The sequence below is a fragment of the Kogia breviceps genome, chromosome 12, assembly GCF_026419965.1.
Source record: "Kogia breviceps isolate mKogBre1 chromosome 12, mKogBre1 haplotype 1, whole genome shotgun sequence".
NCBI lineage: Eukaryota > Metazoa > Chordata > Mammalia > Artiodactyla > Physeteridae > Kogia > Kogia breviceps.
The window spans coordinates 23,550,247-23,568,362 of record NC_081321.1 but is presented as its reverse complement, the minus strand read 5'-3'; the positions used below and the strand labels follow the sequence as shown (position 1 = coordinate 23,568,362).

The following is an 18,116-nucleotide window of genomic DNA, read 5'->3' as shown; positions in this document are numbered from 1 at the left end:
AAGGTTGTTAGACTTTTATGGTATTAATGTTACACACACACACTTCTACACATATGCAATTTGAGCAGCTTTGGTCATCCAGCCCAGTACTTAGCATAGTGTAGCACAACGTATACTTTTGTATATTTTTATTAAGTTAATGGGCAGGTGAAGAAGAAAGGCTGTAGTGTGTTCTGTGGGGTGATGGCTGACTCAGGTGTGTGTAGGCTCTGGATATGAAAGCTACCCAGGGTTAAAAAGTTTTGATGCAAGGATGAATACATTTCTCAGTCACTAATTTCCAAGTCACTAAAAAACAAAGTGAAATGGATAAAAACATCCTGACTTGGAATATATTCGTCTTAATTCATTGAGTTTTCAACTGCTCGGATATATCTTAAATTTTTTAAGAAATAAATTGGTGTCCTAAAGAGTCACAAAAACATTCAGTCGGTATAAGAGTAATTTCTGCCTTTTTTTCCTACTCTTTTTTTCGATCATTGAAACTCTTAAGGATTTTGGAAAGATGATAATAATATGGCGAATTTTGTATATATTTTAAGTTTCTCTATCTGGATGCATCAGATTCCAGGTAACTTCAATAACACACAGCAATAGAAATTTACAAGGGCCTCAAAGAGTTAACAGATTTTTCAAACCTGGACAAATTCTACTGATCCTCACCTCAACGGTATACTTAGCTTATTTACATATTGTAATTAGTATTTTTTAAAAAAGAAAACAACCGTTCAGAAAAATGGGAAGACGGGGAGCCAAAGCCAGAGGCCTTTAAGCAGTTTGGTTTTGGTTTTTGTTTTAAATCGTATTGACTTAGCAGGAAGAGTTCAAACACGCTCACAGCGTAGGAAATAATCAGACCCAAGTGACCCACTTAGATGGGAAGAAAAAGTAATTTGCTTGGCATCTCCCAGATTGTTTTAAGAACCATAGTAAAAAACAAAACGAGGAGGAATGTTTCAGAAGCCAATTCGGAGCCCAAACCCAAACCAAAAATCGAACCTGAGACTTTATAAGGGCGAGCAGAGCAGTGGGCGGTAAAGGAAAACAGACGATGGCTCCTCAGAACAAACCCGGGCAGGGCGGGCAGGAAGCCCCCGCCAGCGAGACCCTTGCTCGGTTTTCAGAAAGATGCTTCAGAAGCTCCATTTCCCTGCGGTTTCCACCCCCGGAGGCTGCAACCTCTGGTCTCTGGGCGGTGGGGACCGAAAACCCGGGAAGGAGACCGCGGAGGGGACGACGGGACGCGAGCGCGAATTGGGGCGAGCGAGCGTGGCCCGCGGGCCACCCCTGCTGTTGTCCGGGGTGCTGAAAAGCCGGGGACGTCCCGGGCGGCGGCAGCCACTGCTCCCTCCCTGAGGGCGGGCGGGGGGTTCAGGCTGAGCACCTGCTAAGCCCGTCCTGGCCCGGGGCCTGGAGGTGCGCACCAGGAGGCCCTCCCCGGACCCTGCTGGGGTACAGGTTGGGAGGCGAAGAGCATCTCGGGCACAGCGGACAGGACCCCGGATGCCCCTTCCCCGCCGCTCCGGCTAGCCCCGCGCCGCGACCCCGCTCCACCTGCACGCCGACTCTCGCCGCCCGGCGCCGCGGCGCCCGAGGGCTGAGCGCGCGACCAGCCGGGACGCTGGGGGAGGGTGCGGGACACGTGGGGGAAAAGCGGCGCCGGTCCCGGGATTGGGGGGTGGAGGCGATTGCGAGCGGGGCATGCGCAGTGGGGCGGAGGAGGTGGCGATGGCCAGGGGAGGCGGGGGGACTGCTGTTTATTTGCAGCTGGGCCAACTCGGCGGCGCAGGCGGCGGCGGAGCGCGGGGCGCTAGCGGTAGGTCCAGCTGCCGCCGACTATGCCCGAGCCCACCTCCGGGCAGCCGCCGCGCGCCGCCCGGCCCCCGGCTGGGGACGATGCCAGACGCCCGGGAGAGGCCAGGGCAGCGGCGGTGGCGCGATGGTAGTGACAAGCTCTGCCCGAAGCGGCGGCGGAGACCGCGCGCCCTCCAGGCGGCGGGGCTGCGGACTTTCGGCGCCCGGGGCCGCGGCGCTGCTGGCCGGGGCGAGCTGCCTGTGCTACGGCCGCTCCCTGCAGGGCGAGTTCGTGCACGACGACGTGTGGGCGATCGTCAACAACCCCGACGTGCGGCCCGGCGCCCCGCTGCGCTGGGGCATCTTCTCCAACGACTTCTGGGGCAAGGGCATGGCCGAGAACACCAGCCACAAGTCCTACCGGCCGCTCTGCGTCCTCACCTTCAAGTGAGTCCCTCACCCCTTGCTCGCGGCCGCCGCCGTTTCTCCTCACCCCCAACCCGGGCTGGGAGAAGTTGCGGGACCGGCTTGGGGGCCGTTTCTTTTCTCGCCGCCTCTTCCCCTCCACGCCTCCCTCCTCTCCAGGCTTCCCACGCCCCTCTGCTCCGTGGTCCTCCGCCCGGCTGCTTGGGGCTCCCGGGACGGTTCAGGAGGCGCGGGCTGGGACTTGGGATTGAGTTTCTCGAGAGTCTGCGCTCTGGGCGGGCTGGTCTCTGGGGCCAGGGCTGGGAGGGGGCTGGTGGAGCCCGCCCGCCTCCGCACACCTCACCCCCGTGGTACGGTGGCCAAGTGAGACCAGCGCGGGCCCGACGAGCTCCGGGCGGGTGGCTGTGGCGGTGAAGCTTCGAAGTTGGGGGTTTCTCGGCGGCTGCTGGTGAGCTGTGCGGACGGGGAGTGTGTCAGCCCCTTGGGAGTCGTGAGCTGCCAGGGCTTGCGTGGGTTTGGGGAGGACCAGCTCAGCGGGCAGAGGCGCTCTCCCGACCTGCAGACTTGGCTGCTCCTGGAGCCTCGCCGATCTTCGGGAAGGGCTCCAGATTTAGACTTTAAAAGGTGCAAAGCAAAGGAAGGCAGAAAAGCGTGCGATCCTCTGGAGGTCCTGGCGTCCCAGTTGAAGTAGTGTTTCTTTTACAGTCTCGGAGTCATGATTCAGCATTTCAAGTGTGAATAAGGTGCAAAGGGAATCGGGAGAACGCCAGGGTTTTTGCGGGCTGGAGTATTTTCTTGAATTTAAAAGACGGCTAGCTTCAGGTGGAAGGGGAGGAAGGCTGACGCCGGGGAAGTGCTGGCTCGCGCGTCATGAGCTTGACTCAGCTCCTTATAATTTGGCTCAGCATTTAAGCTTATAATGTGCCGGACAGAACTGTTGAGATAATATTGGTTCAGTAACATCAGCGTTTTAAGCATTTTCCACCGGGTGTAATATGAACCCGTCTTTGTGGTACTGGTCATTCGAGACAGGGTAAACAGCTTGAAAAGCCTGCCCAGGCCGGGAGGCCGAGGTCTCTTGACAGGTGGCTGATGACTTAGAAAAGGAAACCAGAGCGATTGTACTTAATTCTTCAACTGAAAGTTGAATGTTTTAAGGCGGGTGAGGAAATAGCACATTTGACTCTGAAGAGAGTATTTTATAAACATTTATCCTTTTGGAAAGCGGTTTTGTTTTTCAGCTGGAAGATAATCTCAGCTACTAAGTTGTTCAGTCGTTTTTTTCCCTAAACGTTTCTTAAAATGGCACATTCTTAGATGGCACGATATGTGTGTAACTTCTAAATTGACCTGCTTTTTCATTTATTACAGAGAGGTTTGTTGGTTAGTTTAAGGTGTGGTAGCTCACAGCATGAGGTGTGCTGGGCTTATAACAGCCACGGAGACCATCTAGGTCCCTCCTCTGAGCATTTTCCGTATACAAAGATCAGGGTCAAGTGCCTGTGCTCACTTGGTGGAGGGTGGGGAAGAGTGCCTTCACTTCTTGACTTTCTAAAAAAAAAAAATTGTTTTTTAAATTCGTGCAGAAGGTGGCAGGGACAGAAGAGAGAGAAGGGGAGGAAAGGAGTAGACAGTGAGGCAAGGCCATTGATGAAGAGGAAAGCAGGCATTGTGCAGAACAGGGGCAAAGGAGAAGGAGAATTGAGGGGGCAGGGGGCAACTCTTCATTTATGATACTCACTGGTTATAAAAAGCAGCCTGGTTGCTAAGATGCATTGCTCTTTGTAGAGTGTGTCTTACTGGCTGTGTAAGATATACCTTTTTTTTTTTTTTTTTTTTGTTTTGAGAAGATTGAGTCACAAGTCTAGAATGCGCTAACTGGAAAGTAATAGTGCCTCTTCAGAAAGAGAAATTTAACTAATCTTTCTGTACTCACAGGCATTGATTTGAATAAGATGTGGAGGCTTTCTCATCACAGTCACCTGAGGTGAAACTGCATCTTCCAGTGCAATAGCGTGAGGCTGGGCATGTATAAGGGACGACGTTAACGATGTTAGGCCCACACAACTCTGAAGATTGTTGCAAGGAAGGACAGAAGATCACATTTATTAACTATTCAGTGTGAACCAAGCATTGGCCTAGGAACTGTACATAGATCATGACTTTAATGATTTTTATTTTAGGTAATCGGTGAAAACAAAGTGGCCTTTGAAATATATTCAAACTATCTTAACTGTATCTTAAGCTTGTTTGAGCAGAAATTTTGAGAATTGAAAACCATTCAAATAATTAATGATTAATTTTGTTGTAAGAACACCTAACATGGGATCTACCATCTTAAATTTTTAAGTGCACAATACAGTATTGTCAGCTATAATGTTGTACAGCAGCTCTCTAGCACTTATTCCTCTAGTATAATTGAAACTATTATACCTGTGGAACAGTAACTCTTGGTGCCCCTCTCCTCTCATCCTGCCCTTGGCAACCACCCTTTTACTATCTATTTCTATGAGTTTGACTACTTTAGGTACCTCACATAAGTGGACTTCTGCAACTGGCTTATTTCACGTAGCATAATGCTCTCCGAGTTCTTCCATGTTGTTGCACATTGCAGGATTTCCTCCTTTTTAAGGCTGAATAATATTACATCGTGTGTATATATCACTTTTCTTTATGCATTCATCTGATGATAGACACTTAGGTTGTTTTTATATCTTGGTTATTCTGAATAATGCAGTGAACATGGGAGTGCATCTCTTCAAGATTCCTATTTCAATTCTTTTGAATATATACCCAGAAGTAGGATTGCTGAATCATATGGTAATAGTATTTTTAATTTTTTGAGAAACCTCTATCCTGTTTTCCATAGTGGCTGCACCATTTTACTTTCTAGCTAATAGTGTACAAGGGTTCCAAATTCTTCACACCCTTGCCAATGCTTACCTTTTTTTTTTTTTCCCATAAAAGCCAACCTAACAGGAGTGAGGTGATAACTCATTGTGGTTTTGATTTGCATGATTAGTGCATGATTTGCATAATTAGATTTTGATGATTAGTGATGTAAACATCTTTCCAAGTACCTATTGGCCATTTGTATGTCTTCTTTGGAAAAATGTCTATTCAAGTTCTTTGCCCATTTTAAAATCAGGTTATTTAATTTCTTCTGCTTTAAGTTGTAGAAATTCCTTATGTGTTGTAGATATTAACAACATATCAGATATTTGGTTTGCACATATTTTCTCCTCTTCTGTAGGTTGCCTTTTCACTCTGTTGATTTGTTTCCTTTGCTGTGCAAAGGCTTTTTGGTTTGATGTAGTCCCACTTGTCTAATTTTGCTTTTATTGTTTGTACTTTTGTTATATCTAAGAAATCACTGCCAAACCTAACATCATGAAGTTTTTCCCCTATGTTTTTCTTCTAGGAGTTTTACAGTTTCAGCTCTTACATTTAAATTTTTGATACATTTTTGGGTTGATTTTTGTGTACGTAAGGGTCTAATTTCATTCTTTTGCATGTGGATAAACAGTTTTCCCAATACCATTTATTGAAGAGACAGTACTTTCCCCATTGTGTATTCTTGGAACCCTTGTTAAAGATCATTTGACCATATATATGTGGGTTAATTTCTCTCTTCTTTTCCATTGGTCTATATGTCTGTTTTTATGCCAGTACTGTACTGTTTTAATTACTGTAACATTAAAATATATTTTGCAGTCAGGTAGTGTGGTACCTTTAGCTTTGTTCTTCTTGATCTATTCAGGTTCTTTTGTGGTCAGTATGAAATTTATGATTTTTTTCTTTTTCTGTAAAAAATGCCTTGAGATTTTGATAGAGATTACATTGAGTCTGTAGATGGCTTTGGGTGATACAGACATTTTAACAATATTAAGTCTTCCCATTCATGAACATCGGATGTCTTTCCATTTATTTGTGTCTTTAATTTCTCTCATCAGTGATTTGTAGTTGTAAGTGTATACATTTTTCATCTCTTTGGTTAAGTTTATTCCTAAGTATTTTATTCTTTTGGATGCTATAGTAAATGAGATTGTTTTCTTAATTTTGGATAGTTCATTCTTAGTGTATAGATATACGGCTGATGTTTGTATGCTGATTTTTGTATTCTGCAACTTTACTGAATTTGTGTATTAGTTAGTTCTGATAGATTTTTGGTGGCATCTCTAGGGTTTCTACATATACGATTATGTCATCTGTAAACAGTGATAATTCTACTTCTTCCTTTCTGATTTAGATGTCTTTTATTTCTTTTCCTTGCCTAATTGCTCTACCTAGGACTTCCAGTTCTATGCTGAATAGAAATGACAAGCGTGGGCATTCATGCCTTGTTCCTGATCTTAGCAGGAAAGTTTTCAGTTTTTAACTGTTGAGTATGATGTTAGCTGTGGTCTATTCATAAATGTTCTTTATTATGTTGAGGTAAATTCCCTATAAACCTAGTTTGTTGAGAGTTTTTTACCATTAAAGTATGCTGAATTTCATCAAGTGTTTTTTTCTGCATCTATTTACGATGATCATGTGATTTTTATCGTTCACTTTGTTAATGTAGTGTATCACGTTGAGCCATCTCGGCATCCCAGTGGTAAAAACCCACTTGTTCATGCTGTATGATTTTTTTTAATGTGTTGTTGAATTTGGTTTGCTAGTATTTTGTTGTGGATTTTTGCATCTGTGTTCATCAGGGAAATTGGCCTATACTTTTCTGTTCTTGAAGTGTCTTTATCTGGTTTTGCAAACCCATTTTTTAAAAAACACGTTGAATTTTGAGATAATTGTACGTTCCCATGCAACTGTAAGTAATAATATAGAAATCCCTCATATCCTTTATCCCTTTTCCCCGGTGGTAACATCTTGCATAACTATAGTACACAGTCACAACCAGGGGGTTGACATTGATACAATCCACAGTTTTTATTCAGGTTTCATCAGTTTTACATATATTCTTTTTCTTTTTGTTGAGTGTATATTTAGTCTATGCAGTTTTATCACGGGAGCCTACCAACACAGTCAAGATATAGAACAGTTCTATCACAGAGAGCCTTCATGTTTTCCTATCATAGCTATAGAAACCTAATTGGTAACAACTACTAATATGTACTCCATCTCCATGTAATTTTGTCATTTCAAGAATGTTCTATTTAGAACCATACAGGGTGTAGACTTTGAGATTTTTTTTTGCACTCGGAATAATTCTCTGGAGTTTATTCAGGTTGTTGCATGTATCAATAGTTTATTCCTTTTTGTTGCTCAGTAATATTCCACTGAATGGATCTATCACAGTGTGTTTAGTTATTCACCTGTTAAAGGAAATCTGGGTTGTTTCCAGGTTTTAGCTATTACAAATAGTGCCACTATAAACATTCATTTACAGGTTTTTATGTGAACATAAGTCGTTGTTTCTCTGGGATAAATGTTCAGGAGTACAATTGCTGGGTCATAGGGCAGTTGCATGTTTAGTTTTTTAAGAAACTGACAAACTGTTTTCCATCCATCCTATCAGCAGTGCTATGTTTCTCTGCTTCCTCACCAAATTTGGTATTGTCACTGTTTTTTACTGTAGTGATTCTGGTAGGTGTGAAGTTGTGGCTTTGATTAGCATTTCCCTAATGGCTGATGGTGTTAAGTATTTTTTCATGTGTCTATTTGCCTTCTGTATGTCCTCTTTGTTAAACCTTCTCTTCATATCTTTTGTCGATTTTCTAAATGGATCTTTTTAAATGTCCAGTTTTGCGGTTTCTTTGTACATACTAGATATAAATCCTTTGTCAGATATGTGGTTGGTAAATATTTCCTTCCACTCTATAGGTAGTCTTTTGAGCTTCTTAACAGGGTTTTTCCCTGTACAAAACTCAAACTGATTTTTTAATTAAAAGTATTATCTTTGATTTAGTGAATGAATGTCACACATACTAACGGCTAGAAATTCCTTTAAGAATAAACAATTAAAAATTTATTTATTTATTTATAAAGATGTATAATGCCTTTTTTTTCTTCTTTTTAATTTTTTGGCCGCACCAAAGATCCGCACTGGGGATCTTAGTTCCCTGACCAGGGATCAAACCTTTGCCCCCTGCAGTGGAGTCTTAACCACTGGACCACCAGGGAAGTCCCTGTAATGCTTGTTATTATAAAGGTACTTACTTGTGTAGAAAGAGGCTATTCACAGTTTTTCTCACATAAGAAATGGGCAGAAGTTGAAGTGAGGAAATGGATTATTGGAAGGTCTCCTTTTACCAGTTTGGAGGGCAGGGCACAATGGAAAATGAAGGCAGCTTAGGAAAGCGCAGTGACTTTGTATCGTATCAGTTTAGCTAACTGGAACTGCGACTTAGAAATTCCTTTCCTGTGTTGAACGGGGCAAGAGCTGGACAGGAGAAGTTTCTTTGAGGTTTGGAAAGTGAAAGTGAAGTGGTTACCGACCAGGATTCTTGGCCTCCTTAATCGATAGAAATTGAACTGAGGCCAGACAAATTTCAGGCAAGGCTTTATTGGGGCCCCTGCTGCAGCGGGGGGCAGTGCCAACGAGCCACAGCTTCCCTTGCCTGTTTTCGCTTCCTGAGGGGGGCCAGCTTGCTCCTTACATGGGGTGAGGGTAGGAGTGTGTCCAGGGGTCAGGCCAGAGGGGTGACTTAGGGAGTTTGCCCACCCATTAGGTGGTGTTGGGTGCAGGGGGCATATGCACAGCATCCTGCTTTTTGCTCAGGGCCCTTCAAAAGTGGCAGTTGGGTTTTGTCCAGAATTTGCCCCCAGCTGGGCATGCAAGCAGTTATTTTTAGTCCCATATAGTTTCTCTGTATTTTGTTGCTCAAGGAGAGGTGTGTCCAGGTGCAAGCATTGCAGCACTGCAGCAGAGGGTCTCAGGTCCCAGCCTGTCTCAAAGTGGCCGTGTTCCCGAAAGTGCGGTCCGCTGGAAAGCCAATACTTGAGAGGAAAGGCTGGTGGCAAAGAAAGTTTGCTTATTTCGGAGGCGACAACTGGGGGAGAAGATGGACCCATGTCCAAAGGCCAACTCCCCACTGACAATCAGCAGACAAGAGCTTTTAAAGGGGTGTTTCAGGGATGTATAGGCGGAGGGAGGGGGCTGTGTGCAGGAACAAAAACAATCAGCTCTGACAGTCATCTTGAACTTGGTCATGCGGTGGTGGTCTGATCAGCATCATCTTGATTGCTTGAAACACAGGGTCAGTTCCAGGGTTGGTTTGTGCCCAGTTCTTTGAGGCCAGTTCTTGGAATTGTGGCCGTTTATGCGATGGCTGCAGTCTGGTCATCATGTAGTTAACTTCTTCCACCTGATGGGGGTTTCAGTATTTACAAAACAGCTCAAAAGGTATGGCTCAGGATATTATCTATAGCCCTTGAGGAGGAACTAAAAGTCCTTGACTTTGCTTACTGACTAAACTATTTAGTCTTGTTTGACTGCTTTCCTTGGCTTCTGCATTTTCTCACTTCTCTGAATAATTTTTTTCTTTTACTAAAGTTTTTCTCCAGACAAAAGGCAGGTGGAGGCCATGGGGTCGGGGTGGGGTGGGGTGGGGTGGGGTCTGTCCTGGGAAGGCCACATAGGGTCCTGCTCTGTTTCAGCCATGTACCCACTCAGAAGGTGTGTGTAGGTTTTGGTGTGTCGCAGCTCATGCTGGTTGCCCAAGGCTTGCTGAGTCACCTGCTCTGACATGCAACAGCAGCTAATTCTGCGGCGCCTCCGGAATTCCCCCAGATCTCCTTTAGCTACTTGGAATCATGGCGCAGGTATGTGTGCAGCTTTGCGGAGACTGCTGGCCTGTTTGCAAGCCACTCCCGTAGTTAAAGTTGGAGCCTAGGAGGCTGCAAGACACAGAAGTGTATTCTAGTTCATCTTTGTGGGTTCCAGTCCTTCCTTCCTTTCCCCTACTTCAGGTCCATCCCTCCTTCTGGAATGCCTGCCCTGCTGGCATTCCACTTGTTATAGACACAGTAGCAGCAGCCTTGCATAGGCTATGTAAGGAGTTCCCGTGAATGTGAAAGGTCAAATCTCTGCAGCAAATTCCTTCTGCTGTATCATTCCTGATCCGCTTCTCTGGTCAAACTTTAACTGATACAAATAATCATTTCTTTGTGTTGCTTGAAGTGAATTTAGAACTCTAATGAATTTCTGTCTCTAGTCAAATCTTCTAGTCAGTCTTTTCATAATCTCATTTCCAAGGGCACACAGGAATATTTTTGGACTGTTGTAGAGCAGAATCAAAACATCTGTGAAAACTTCATCTGCAGCAGTAACCTTTTTTATTTTTCTTCTTTATCCTTCACTGGCCATGACGTGTTTTTAACTGTGGAATCAGGAGAAGCACAGTAAGTCACTTTGTAGACCCTGAATTGACACAGAACCAAACCCCGTAATGCCCGTAACGCCCACCTTGAAAAATGGTCCTGATTGATATAAAAGGTGCTTAGCTTTTTAAATTTCATTTCCTCTCTACCCCCCTTTCTCTTGAGGAGAAGCTCCTGCTGGATTGTGAGACGTGTCATTCCATATCAAGAAGCAAGGAGAAGCTTCCTTCAACAAGAAAGGACCAGTGGTTTTTCCATGTTAAAGATGGGGAAGCGAAGGCAAATTAAATGACCTCAGTTCTCTTTCCATGTTTAGGCTGTTGAATCATAGTATTCTATTAGTTCGCTATAAAGTTTTATTTTATTGAAGGCTCTGATGGTGATATAAACCAGATGACTGAAAGTGGCTGGTTTAAAATGCCAGAGTTAAAAAATAGAATATCTTAATATGTGCAGCTGTAAGGATCTGCAACATTTTAATGTTTGGATCTTGAGACCTTTTTTTGCATCCGTTTGCATCTTTTAGTCACAAATGATATGCCAACCATGAAAATCAGCTCTAACCGCTGTGCCCCAAACCTAAAAGAAATGATGGCATGTTCCTTTTGGTTCTGTTCCTTTTGATTTGACCTCTATGGGAATTCATTTTGAGATCGTCTATTGCTACAAGACTTAATTTTGTTTTCTAAGTCTGTGATAGGAGACAAGTGAGGACTGTTCAGGATGTTTGACTGGATTGTCTAGGATGTTCAGTGATGGATGTAGTTAAGGAAAAATGTGGGAGGCAATAAAGATTTTATAGAGAAAAATGAAAAAAAGAGTCCTCTGAAAATTTCATGCCAAACTAAGATTATCTTAGAAACCCCAAGAGGAGGAGGTTAGCATCCTTGCCTGTTAGGATATGCTTTAGACGTAAGATAGCCTTTAGACTACAGTCTGTCTGGTGGTGTAGGAGGGATGGAAAATGAGAGGAATATATTTCTGTATCATGAGGATTTTTTGTTTGTTTGTTTGTATTTGCGGTACGCAGGCCTCTCACTGTTGTGGCCTCTCCCGCTGCGGAGCACAGGCTCCAGACGCGCAGGCGCAGTGGCCACGGCTCACGGGCCCAGCCGCTCCACGGCATGTGGGATCTTCCCGGACCGGGGCACGAACCCGTGTCCCCTGCATCGGCAGGCGGACTCTCAACCACTGCGCCGCCAGGGAAGCCCCTAAACTTACCTTTTTTTTTTTGCGGTACGCGGGCCTCTCACTGTCATGGCCTCTCCCACTGCGGAGCACAGGCTCCGGACGCGCAGGCTCAGCGGCCGTGGCTCACGGGCCCAGCCTCTCCGCGGCATGTGGGATCTTCCCGGACCGGGGCACGAACCCGTGTCCCCTGCATCGACAGGCGGACTCTCGACCACTGCGCCACCAGGGAAGCCCAACATGAGGGTTCTTATAGATGAATTCCTCAAATCAAGAAGGCTTGGCAAACATTTTCTGAAGCAGTCTTTTTTTTTTTTTTTTTAATTAAGAATGCCCTTTCTATCATCCTTTGGAGCTACATTCATGTTTTTCCTAACTTTGACTATATAATCACCCCACTTAAAAGGGAGGATGAGGAATGCTTGATCAGGTCTCAGTAATGGCAGTGTTCCTTTTCCAAATGATGAGATGGTTTCTGTTCGATCTGACCTCCGCCACCTCTCTGACCTCTGCTCTGTCCGTCTCTGCCTCATTCTATCTGTGTCAGCATTCTAGAGTGTGTATTCCTGGTACAGGCCAAACCTGCTGCTACCAAGGGCCTTTGCACTCGCTTCTTCCTGGAATGCTCTTCCCCCAGATCTGTGTATTGCTTCCTGTCTCACCACCCTCAGTCTCTGCTCATCACAGCGGCCTGCCCTGGCCACCCGATCTAAAAATAGCAGCTGCTCCTCCATGTTTCATCCTTACTCTCCTACTCTCTTAACGTCTTTGCCTTGGTAGCCCTCATTGTTATCTGGCATCATATATTTATTGTTGCCTTTTATCTCTTCTCACTACTGTGTGAGCTCCGTGAGGTGTATCTTAAGCACCTGGAACAGTGCCTGGTATGCAGCGTAGGGGCCCAATACATTACTGTTTAAAGAATTAATGAATCAATCATGTTTGTGAATGCCTGACTTCTTCAGGTAAATATTTAGGTAGGGGTACACCCTTATAATGTAGAGGGAAAAGTCTGCTGGACTTATTTCTTGCCTTATGTATCTTTTCTCTTCCTCTATCAAAGAGAAAAGTGGAAGCAGACAAGGAATTTGCTGGACACACACAGAGAGTTCCAGTGGGTCCTGCTTACTGGGAGGTTAAGGGGCAGCTTTGATCCTGAAAGGGGCAGCGTGGCTCTGTTGTAACTGGCTGAGACTGTGACCCACACTGGAGAATGAGATCTTCAGCACTTCGGATCATGCTCTTCTTGTGTGGTGTATTGAAGTGTAATGGTTGGCGGGGGCGGGGGGGCTTGCTGTAAACTTTAAGGCTGGACACAACAGCTGTACCTTCTGAGGCAAACCCCAGAATTACGTGGGGTTCTCTCTACACCCTGCTCTTAGAGCACCAGAGTTCCTCCATGCCAGTGTCCTGCTGTCGGTAAAGGAAGGTCATATTTCTTCCAATCAATGACATAGACATGAAATATCTGGAAATATTGCATTAAATGGAGTATAAGGACCTGAAAATACTTTCTCAAGGGAATCATGGTGATGGTGACTTCCTCTCCCCAAGTGCTGTACAAGAGAGAATTTGGTCTTTTCCCGGGTTCCTGGGAGGGAGCTTCTAAACCATTCAAGTTCCCCAAGTGATAGGAGTGGCTCTGTTCTTCATGGGGGTCCCTGAGACCCCACCTGAGTTTATGATGAGGAGGAAGGGGCTCATGGTGGGCCTCCAGGTAGTTTCAGAACAGGGCTGGCCCTGCTGGTAGCACCGGTCATATGATTAAAGAGTTGGGACTTGGTTCGGAGCCAGGTGATTTTTGTTACCAAGCCAGGCTTGCTGATAACAGTGCTATAGCAGCAGCTTTTGGCAGAAGGACTTTATTGGGCGGTTGACCAGCAAGGAGACAGGAGGCAGGGTTCAAATCCGTCGCCGCGCTCCGGGGTTCGGTCAAGCTTGCCTGAGTTAGGGGAGGAGGGTTGGTGTGCAGAAGTGTTGGCGGGCGGGTGTGCCTGGGGGGCTTTGGAACTTGGCCGTTTGTGCTAAGGTGTGGTGAGGGGGCTTCACACCAGGTCTACCTGGACAACGGACGCCTCGCTTCTGAAAGGCTTCCGGCCTCCACGTTCCGGCCTTGTCCCTGTCCTGAGTTCCACGTTGGGGGCAGGGGCTGTGGTGTGCGGGCAGAGAAACTTTGCTTCCGGGTGTAATCTGAGGTCAAAATGTTCTCCTCTGCGCACGCCTCAGCTACATGACTTGCGGTCTCGTTCTGTGGTCTCTGAAAAACGGCTCCGTTTTTGGTTAAAAACAGGATGGTGCCAGTCTGTGTTGGTTCTGCAGTTACAGTACCTTCCAACCCCTGGGAAGGCGAAGGGGTGCTGGATGGCCACTAATGGAATGAATTAGCTTCCCCCACGAAACCCCGATTAAACCCACACTGCAGCTCGGTTGCGCTTCCCTGGTCGGTAATCGTACGTCAGTGTTCCGAGGGGCTGATGTGTCCCGAAGACACGGAAGTTCGTGTTTAGGACCCTTTCGGACCTGGCCCCACGCATCTTTTCTTTTGACTAGTTTTGGCTCATAGTTTTGATAATAAAACTGTAATCATAAGTATCATGCTTTCCTGAATTCTGTGAGTTGCTCTTGCAAATTGTTGATTCTGAGGGAGTTGTGGAAACTCCCAAATTTGTGGCTAGTTGCTCCGAAGTGCAGGTGGCCTGGGGACCGTTGAACTTGTAGCTGGTGTCTGAAGTGAGGGGAGTCCTGTGCAGGACTTTGTCAGGTAGTCAGTGTTGGAATCGCATTGCACTGCATCCAGGAGCTCCACCAAACATATATACCTTTGAAAGAAAAAAAAACATTTGCTAAAAATTGACAGCTCAGTTATAAGTATAACTAACTATATTATATTTGGTGTTGAGCTGTTAATTTTTATCGTTGACTGACTCACTTCTGGAAGATTTTTCTTCTGGGACTTGCTTCCTTCTGTGGTCACTGATCTTCCTGCCCTGTTTCCTCACCCTTTGTTTGACGCAGTCGCTACTCTGAGTACTTGTGGGACAACAGAGACTGTAAACGGCCTCCTCCTTACCGGCTCCCCTTTGCCTGGTCCCTCCTTGCAGTTTCCTCAGAGCCAGGTGAGGATGCGTTTTGCTTTGGCCTCGGGGCACCGTATCTCCCCGCTCGCTGCACTTTAGTTTCCACTGGTGCCTTGGAACCACATCCTTTGGTTCTTTACATACGTGAAGTGCTGATGATTTGCTGATTTATTCCTTGACTGGAGGGAATGCAAAAGAAGAGCAACCAAAATGATTAAGGGCCTAAGGGATTCTCCTTAGAGGAAAACCAGAAAATTCCAGGTTCAGGGCCCAGAACTAGACGCGAGTCCCGGCGATGGAGCGTCACGACCTCTCACGCAGTTTCCAGACCCCCTGCCAGTTCATTGACGTACGGCTGTTCGACTGAAATAGAGTTGGGTGTCCCTTTGAGGAGGGACCCTAGTGTATTCCCTAGTAGAAGTCTCTTGCAGAGATACAGGCTGTTTTTATTTTTTCCCTAAACCAGAGGTATTTTTCAAAGAAGAAAACCAAAAGAGAGTAATGGGCTTTATCTAGAGCTCTAGGCTGTGGGGTGGGCGTTGCTGGGTGAGGGGCAACCAATGACTTTCTTCTCCGCTCCTACCCCTCCTCCTGTGTCTGCTTGATGCCAGACTCGGTGACCCTGTGACCTTTCCTGGGAACAGGTGCCTTCCGATTGCTGTGAGCTCAGCGTGGCCCCCCCTTTCCGGGCACTCTTACGAAGAGGCTGAGCATTTCAGACAGAGAAGGGACTCTTTACGTTCTGTTTGCCAAAATCTGGAAGGCTTTCAGCTAGTAGGCATGACTTTTAAGATTATTTTAGAAAAAAAACATTGTTTTACTTCCTATTGCTTGGCCTACCTTTACATGAGAAAGGAAGGCTAGATCAAGTAAAGTTAGAGATTCTTTGAATAGAAAGAGAAAGATGATCTTTTCCAACTTCCAACTTCATGTAAGTTTATTTGTTCGTTCAGTAAACCTTCACTTAGAATCTACTGTGTGCTAAGTGAGATGGATACAGTGACAAAAAATTAATTTCTAAAAATGTATGAAAATGCTCATAACGTTTGAGGAGTGTAGTAAAAGAGTTTTAAAAAACGGATTAAATTCTATAATGGAAGTACGTTCAGGGTGACGTGGAACCTGAGAGACTGTCCTCTCTAAATGGTGTTTAAGGTAGGCTGTTATTGCACCTCTGTGTAGACATTTCTGGTTATCCCAAAACCGATTCTAGTTTTAGATCTTTCATCTTTCTTTGAGCTGAAGTCTGCCTCTCAGTCGTTAGTTGGCAGGCCCCGTGGCAAACTGTGAGTACTTGAGCCACCTAAATGGGCACCCAGGTATGTCCACGCAGCCATGGAGGCCCACAGTTGCCAGGTCTTCTAATAGCTGAAGAGAAGCTGGAAGTTTTTATATGAAATCACCTGTTTTATTGTGTAACCAGCATGCACCAGGCACTGTGCTAGACGCTGGGGATGTAGCCATGAATATGCCAGAGAGCCTTTCCCCTGGAGAACTTGGTATCCTTTCTGTCTGCCATCTTTCTCCAGGCTGAGTGTCCCCCATTTCCTCAAATCTGTCTCCCTGAGACATCACTTAGAGACCCTTCCCCCAGCATCCTGGAGCTGTCCTGTGAAGGTGCGCTGGCATTGAAGTAGCACCCAGAAGGGCTGCTGCCCCACATTGGATACCACCCACGTTCCCTTTCCCACTTGCACGGAGAACACCTCCCTCTTCCTTATCTCTGTACCTGGTAGGTTCTCCTACTGCTAGAATTCTCTCACTTTTAATCATCTTTCTCTGTTTCTCCTCTCTTTCTCCTACTATGCTGTTAACTCTTCAGTAGCCAATGCTGTGTCTTCTCTTTGTATCTCTGGGCTCCACGTTATACCTGGCATCTAGCAGTTGCTCCATAAATATCTGTTGGAGTGAATTGAAATGAAAAATATTGACTTGGGCGGTTCCCTGACTGTCTGTTGGTGGTTTGGTCTGTTTCGTTAACCAGGACACAGTAACTCTGTGCTTAGGATAGACTAACAGCCCTTGGACATACCATGTGTAGAGTTTTAATCTGGATTGCGAATATCTTGTTCTCTTTTATGTCCAAATGTGGGTCTTTACTGTTACCCATATTCTGTCGAATCCTGTTAGAACTAAATAACAATTCAATTTCAAGTGTTTAAATTCTTTGTGAAGCTCAGTCTCCCAGTACAGTAACTAACTCTCCTTCCCAGATACAGGCCTTCTGCGGGCTTGGTTAGCCTACACTATAGGTTCATTTAAGATTTTGGTAAAAATATTGGACAGCCCAGAGATATTATCAGAACCCTGTGATGTACCCTAGAGGTCTCCATCCGAGGAGACATTGATTTATTATTCACCACTCTGTGTGTGTGCTTAAACCTGTCTTATTCTATCTTGTATGCAAGGAGATCCTGAGAGATTCTAATAAATGTCTTTGTTAAAGTAAAGATGTGATGCATCTATCACATCCCCTCTCCTATTAATATGTGAGATTAGTCAGTTAACTCCCTTTTTGTGAACCCCTGTTGGCTCCCAGAATCAGAGATTCTTTTTCCAGTGCTCACAAATGGAATAAGTTCTAAAATTTTGTCATCATTTCATCTTAAGCCCACTTGTCTATAATTTGGAGAGTTCTTTCTCCATCTTTTAGACATTTAGAAAACTCTCCTAATTCTAGATTTTTGGTGATTTCTCAAATCTTAGATTCACTAGTGTCAGGTACCATGTGAGAGGCTTTCGCACTGCTACCTCATCACTGCAGTGGTTCCCCATTCAGCAATCAAAAAAAAAGGTTTTGGCATCTACTTGAATTCACTTAAAACACCAAGCACTCTGTCCTAACCAATTTCCAGAAATAATCTATATGGATGACATCTGCACATTTTCAGATATGATACATATGGACACAAAGGTGACTCTTGCCTACTATTTTGTATCATTTTGGAAGGGGAAAGGAATGTATGTTAAGTACCTCATAAAAGTGTGGTAATATAGTAATACGGTCCGTCGTAGTCTTCAGTGATGCTTTTTACTTTCCAAATGGTTGAATAACAAATAAATTAGAAAAATAATAGGTCTTTTGTTTTCTTTTTAGAAACAGTGCTATTATTTGTAATCCAGAGTTACGGTCTAAAGTATAATATGTGCGGGAATAGTCAAATCCATAAGGGTTTTGGTTTATTAGGTGTCTTTCCTTCTCTATATTGCCGTTTTTTTTGTAATTAACAGAGAGGTGCATCTTTGAGACTGACAGGGACATTCCCATCTCTTGCTCTAGTCACACTCCCAAGACTTCTTGTGGGAGTTTGC

General features: G+C 45.1%; 1 protein-coding gene across 8 annotated transcripts in view; it reads left to right on the top strand.

The window, feature by feature from the left end:
* Nucleotides 1-1,726: 1,726 nt before the first annotated feature.
* The window catches only part of TMTC1 (transmembrane O-mannosyltransferase targeting cadherins 1), a 256,132-nt gene continuing 239,742 nt past the window's right edge, over nt 1,727-18,116 (top strand). For 7 of the 8 annotated variants that reach the window (XM_067008959.1, XM_067008961.1, XM_067008963.1 and 4 more), the window contains exon 1: nt 1,727-2,241. In XM_067008959.1, coding sequence (XP_066865060.1) covers nt 1,940-2,241 — 302 coding nt within the window. In that variant the 5' untranslated portion in view covers nt 1,727-1,939. The remainder of the gene's footprint in view (nt 2,242-18,116) is intronic. The other variant, XM_059080106.2, reaches the window with a different exon arrangement.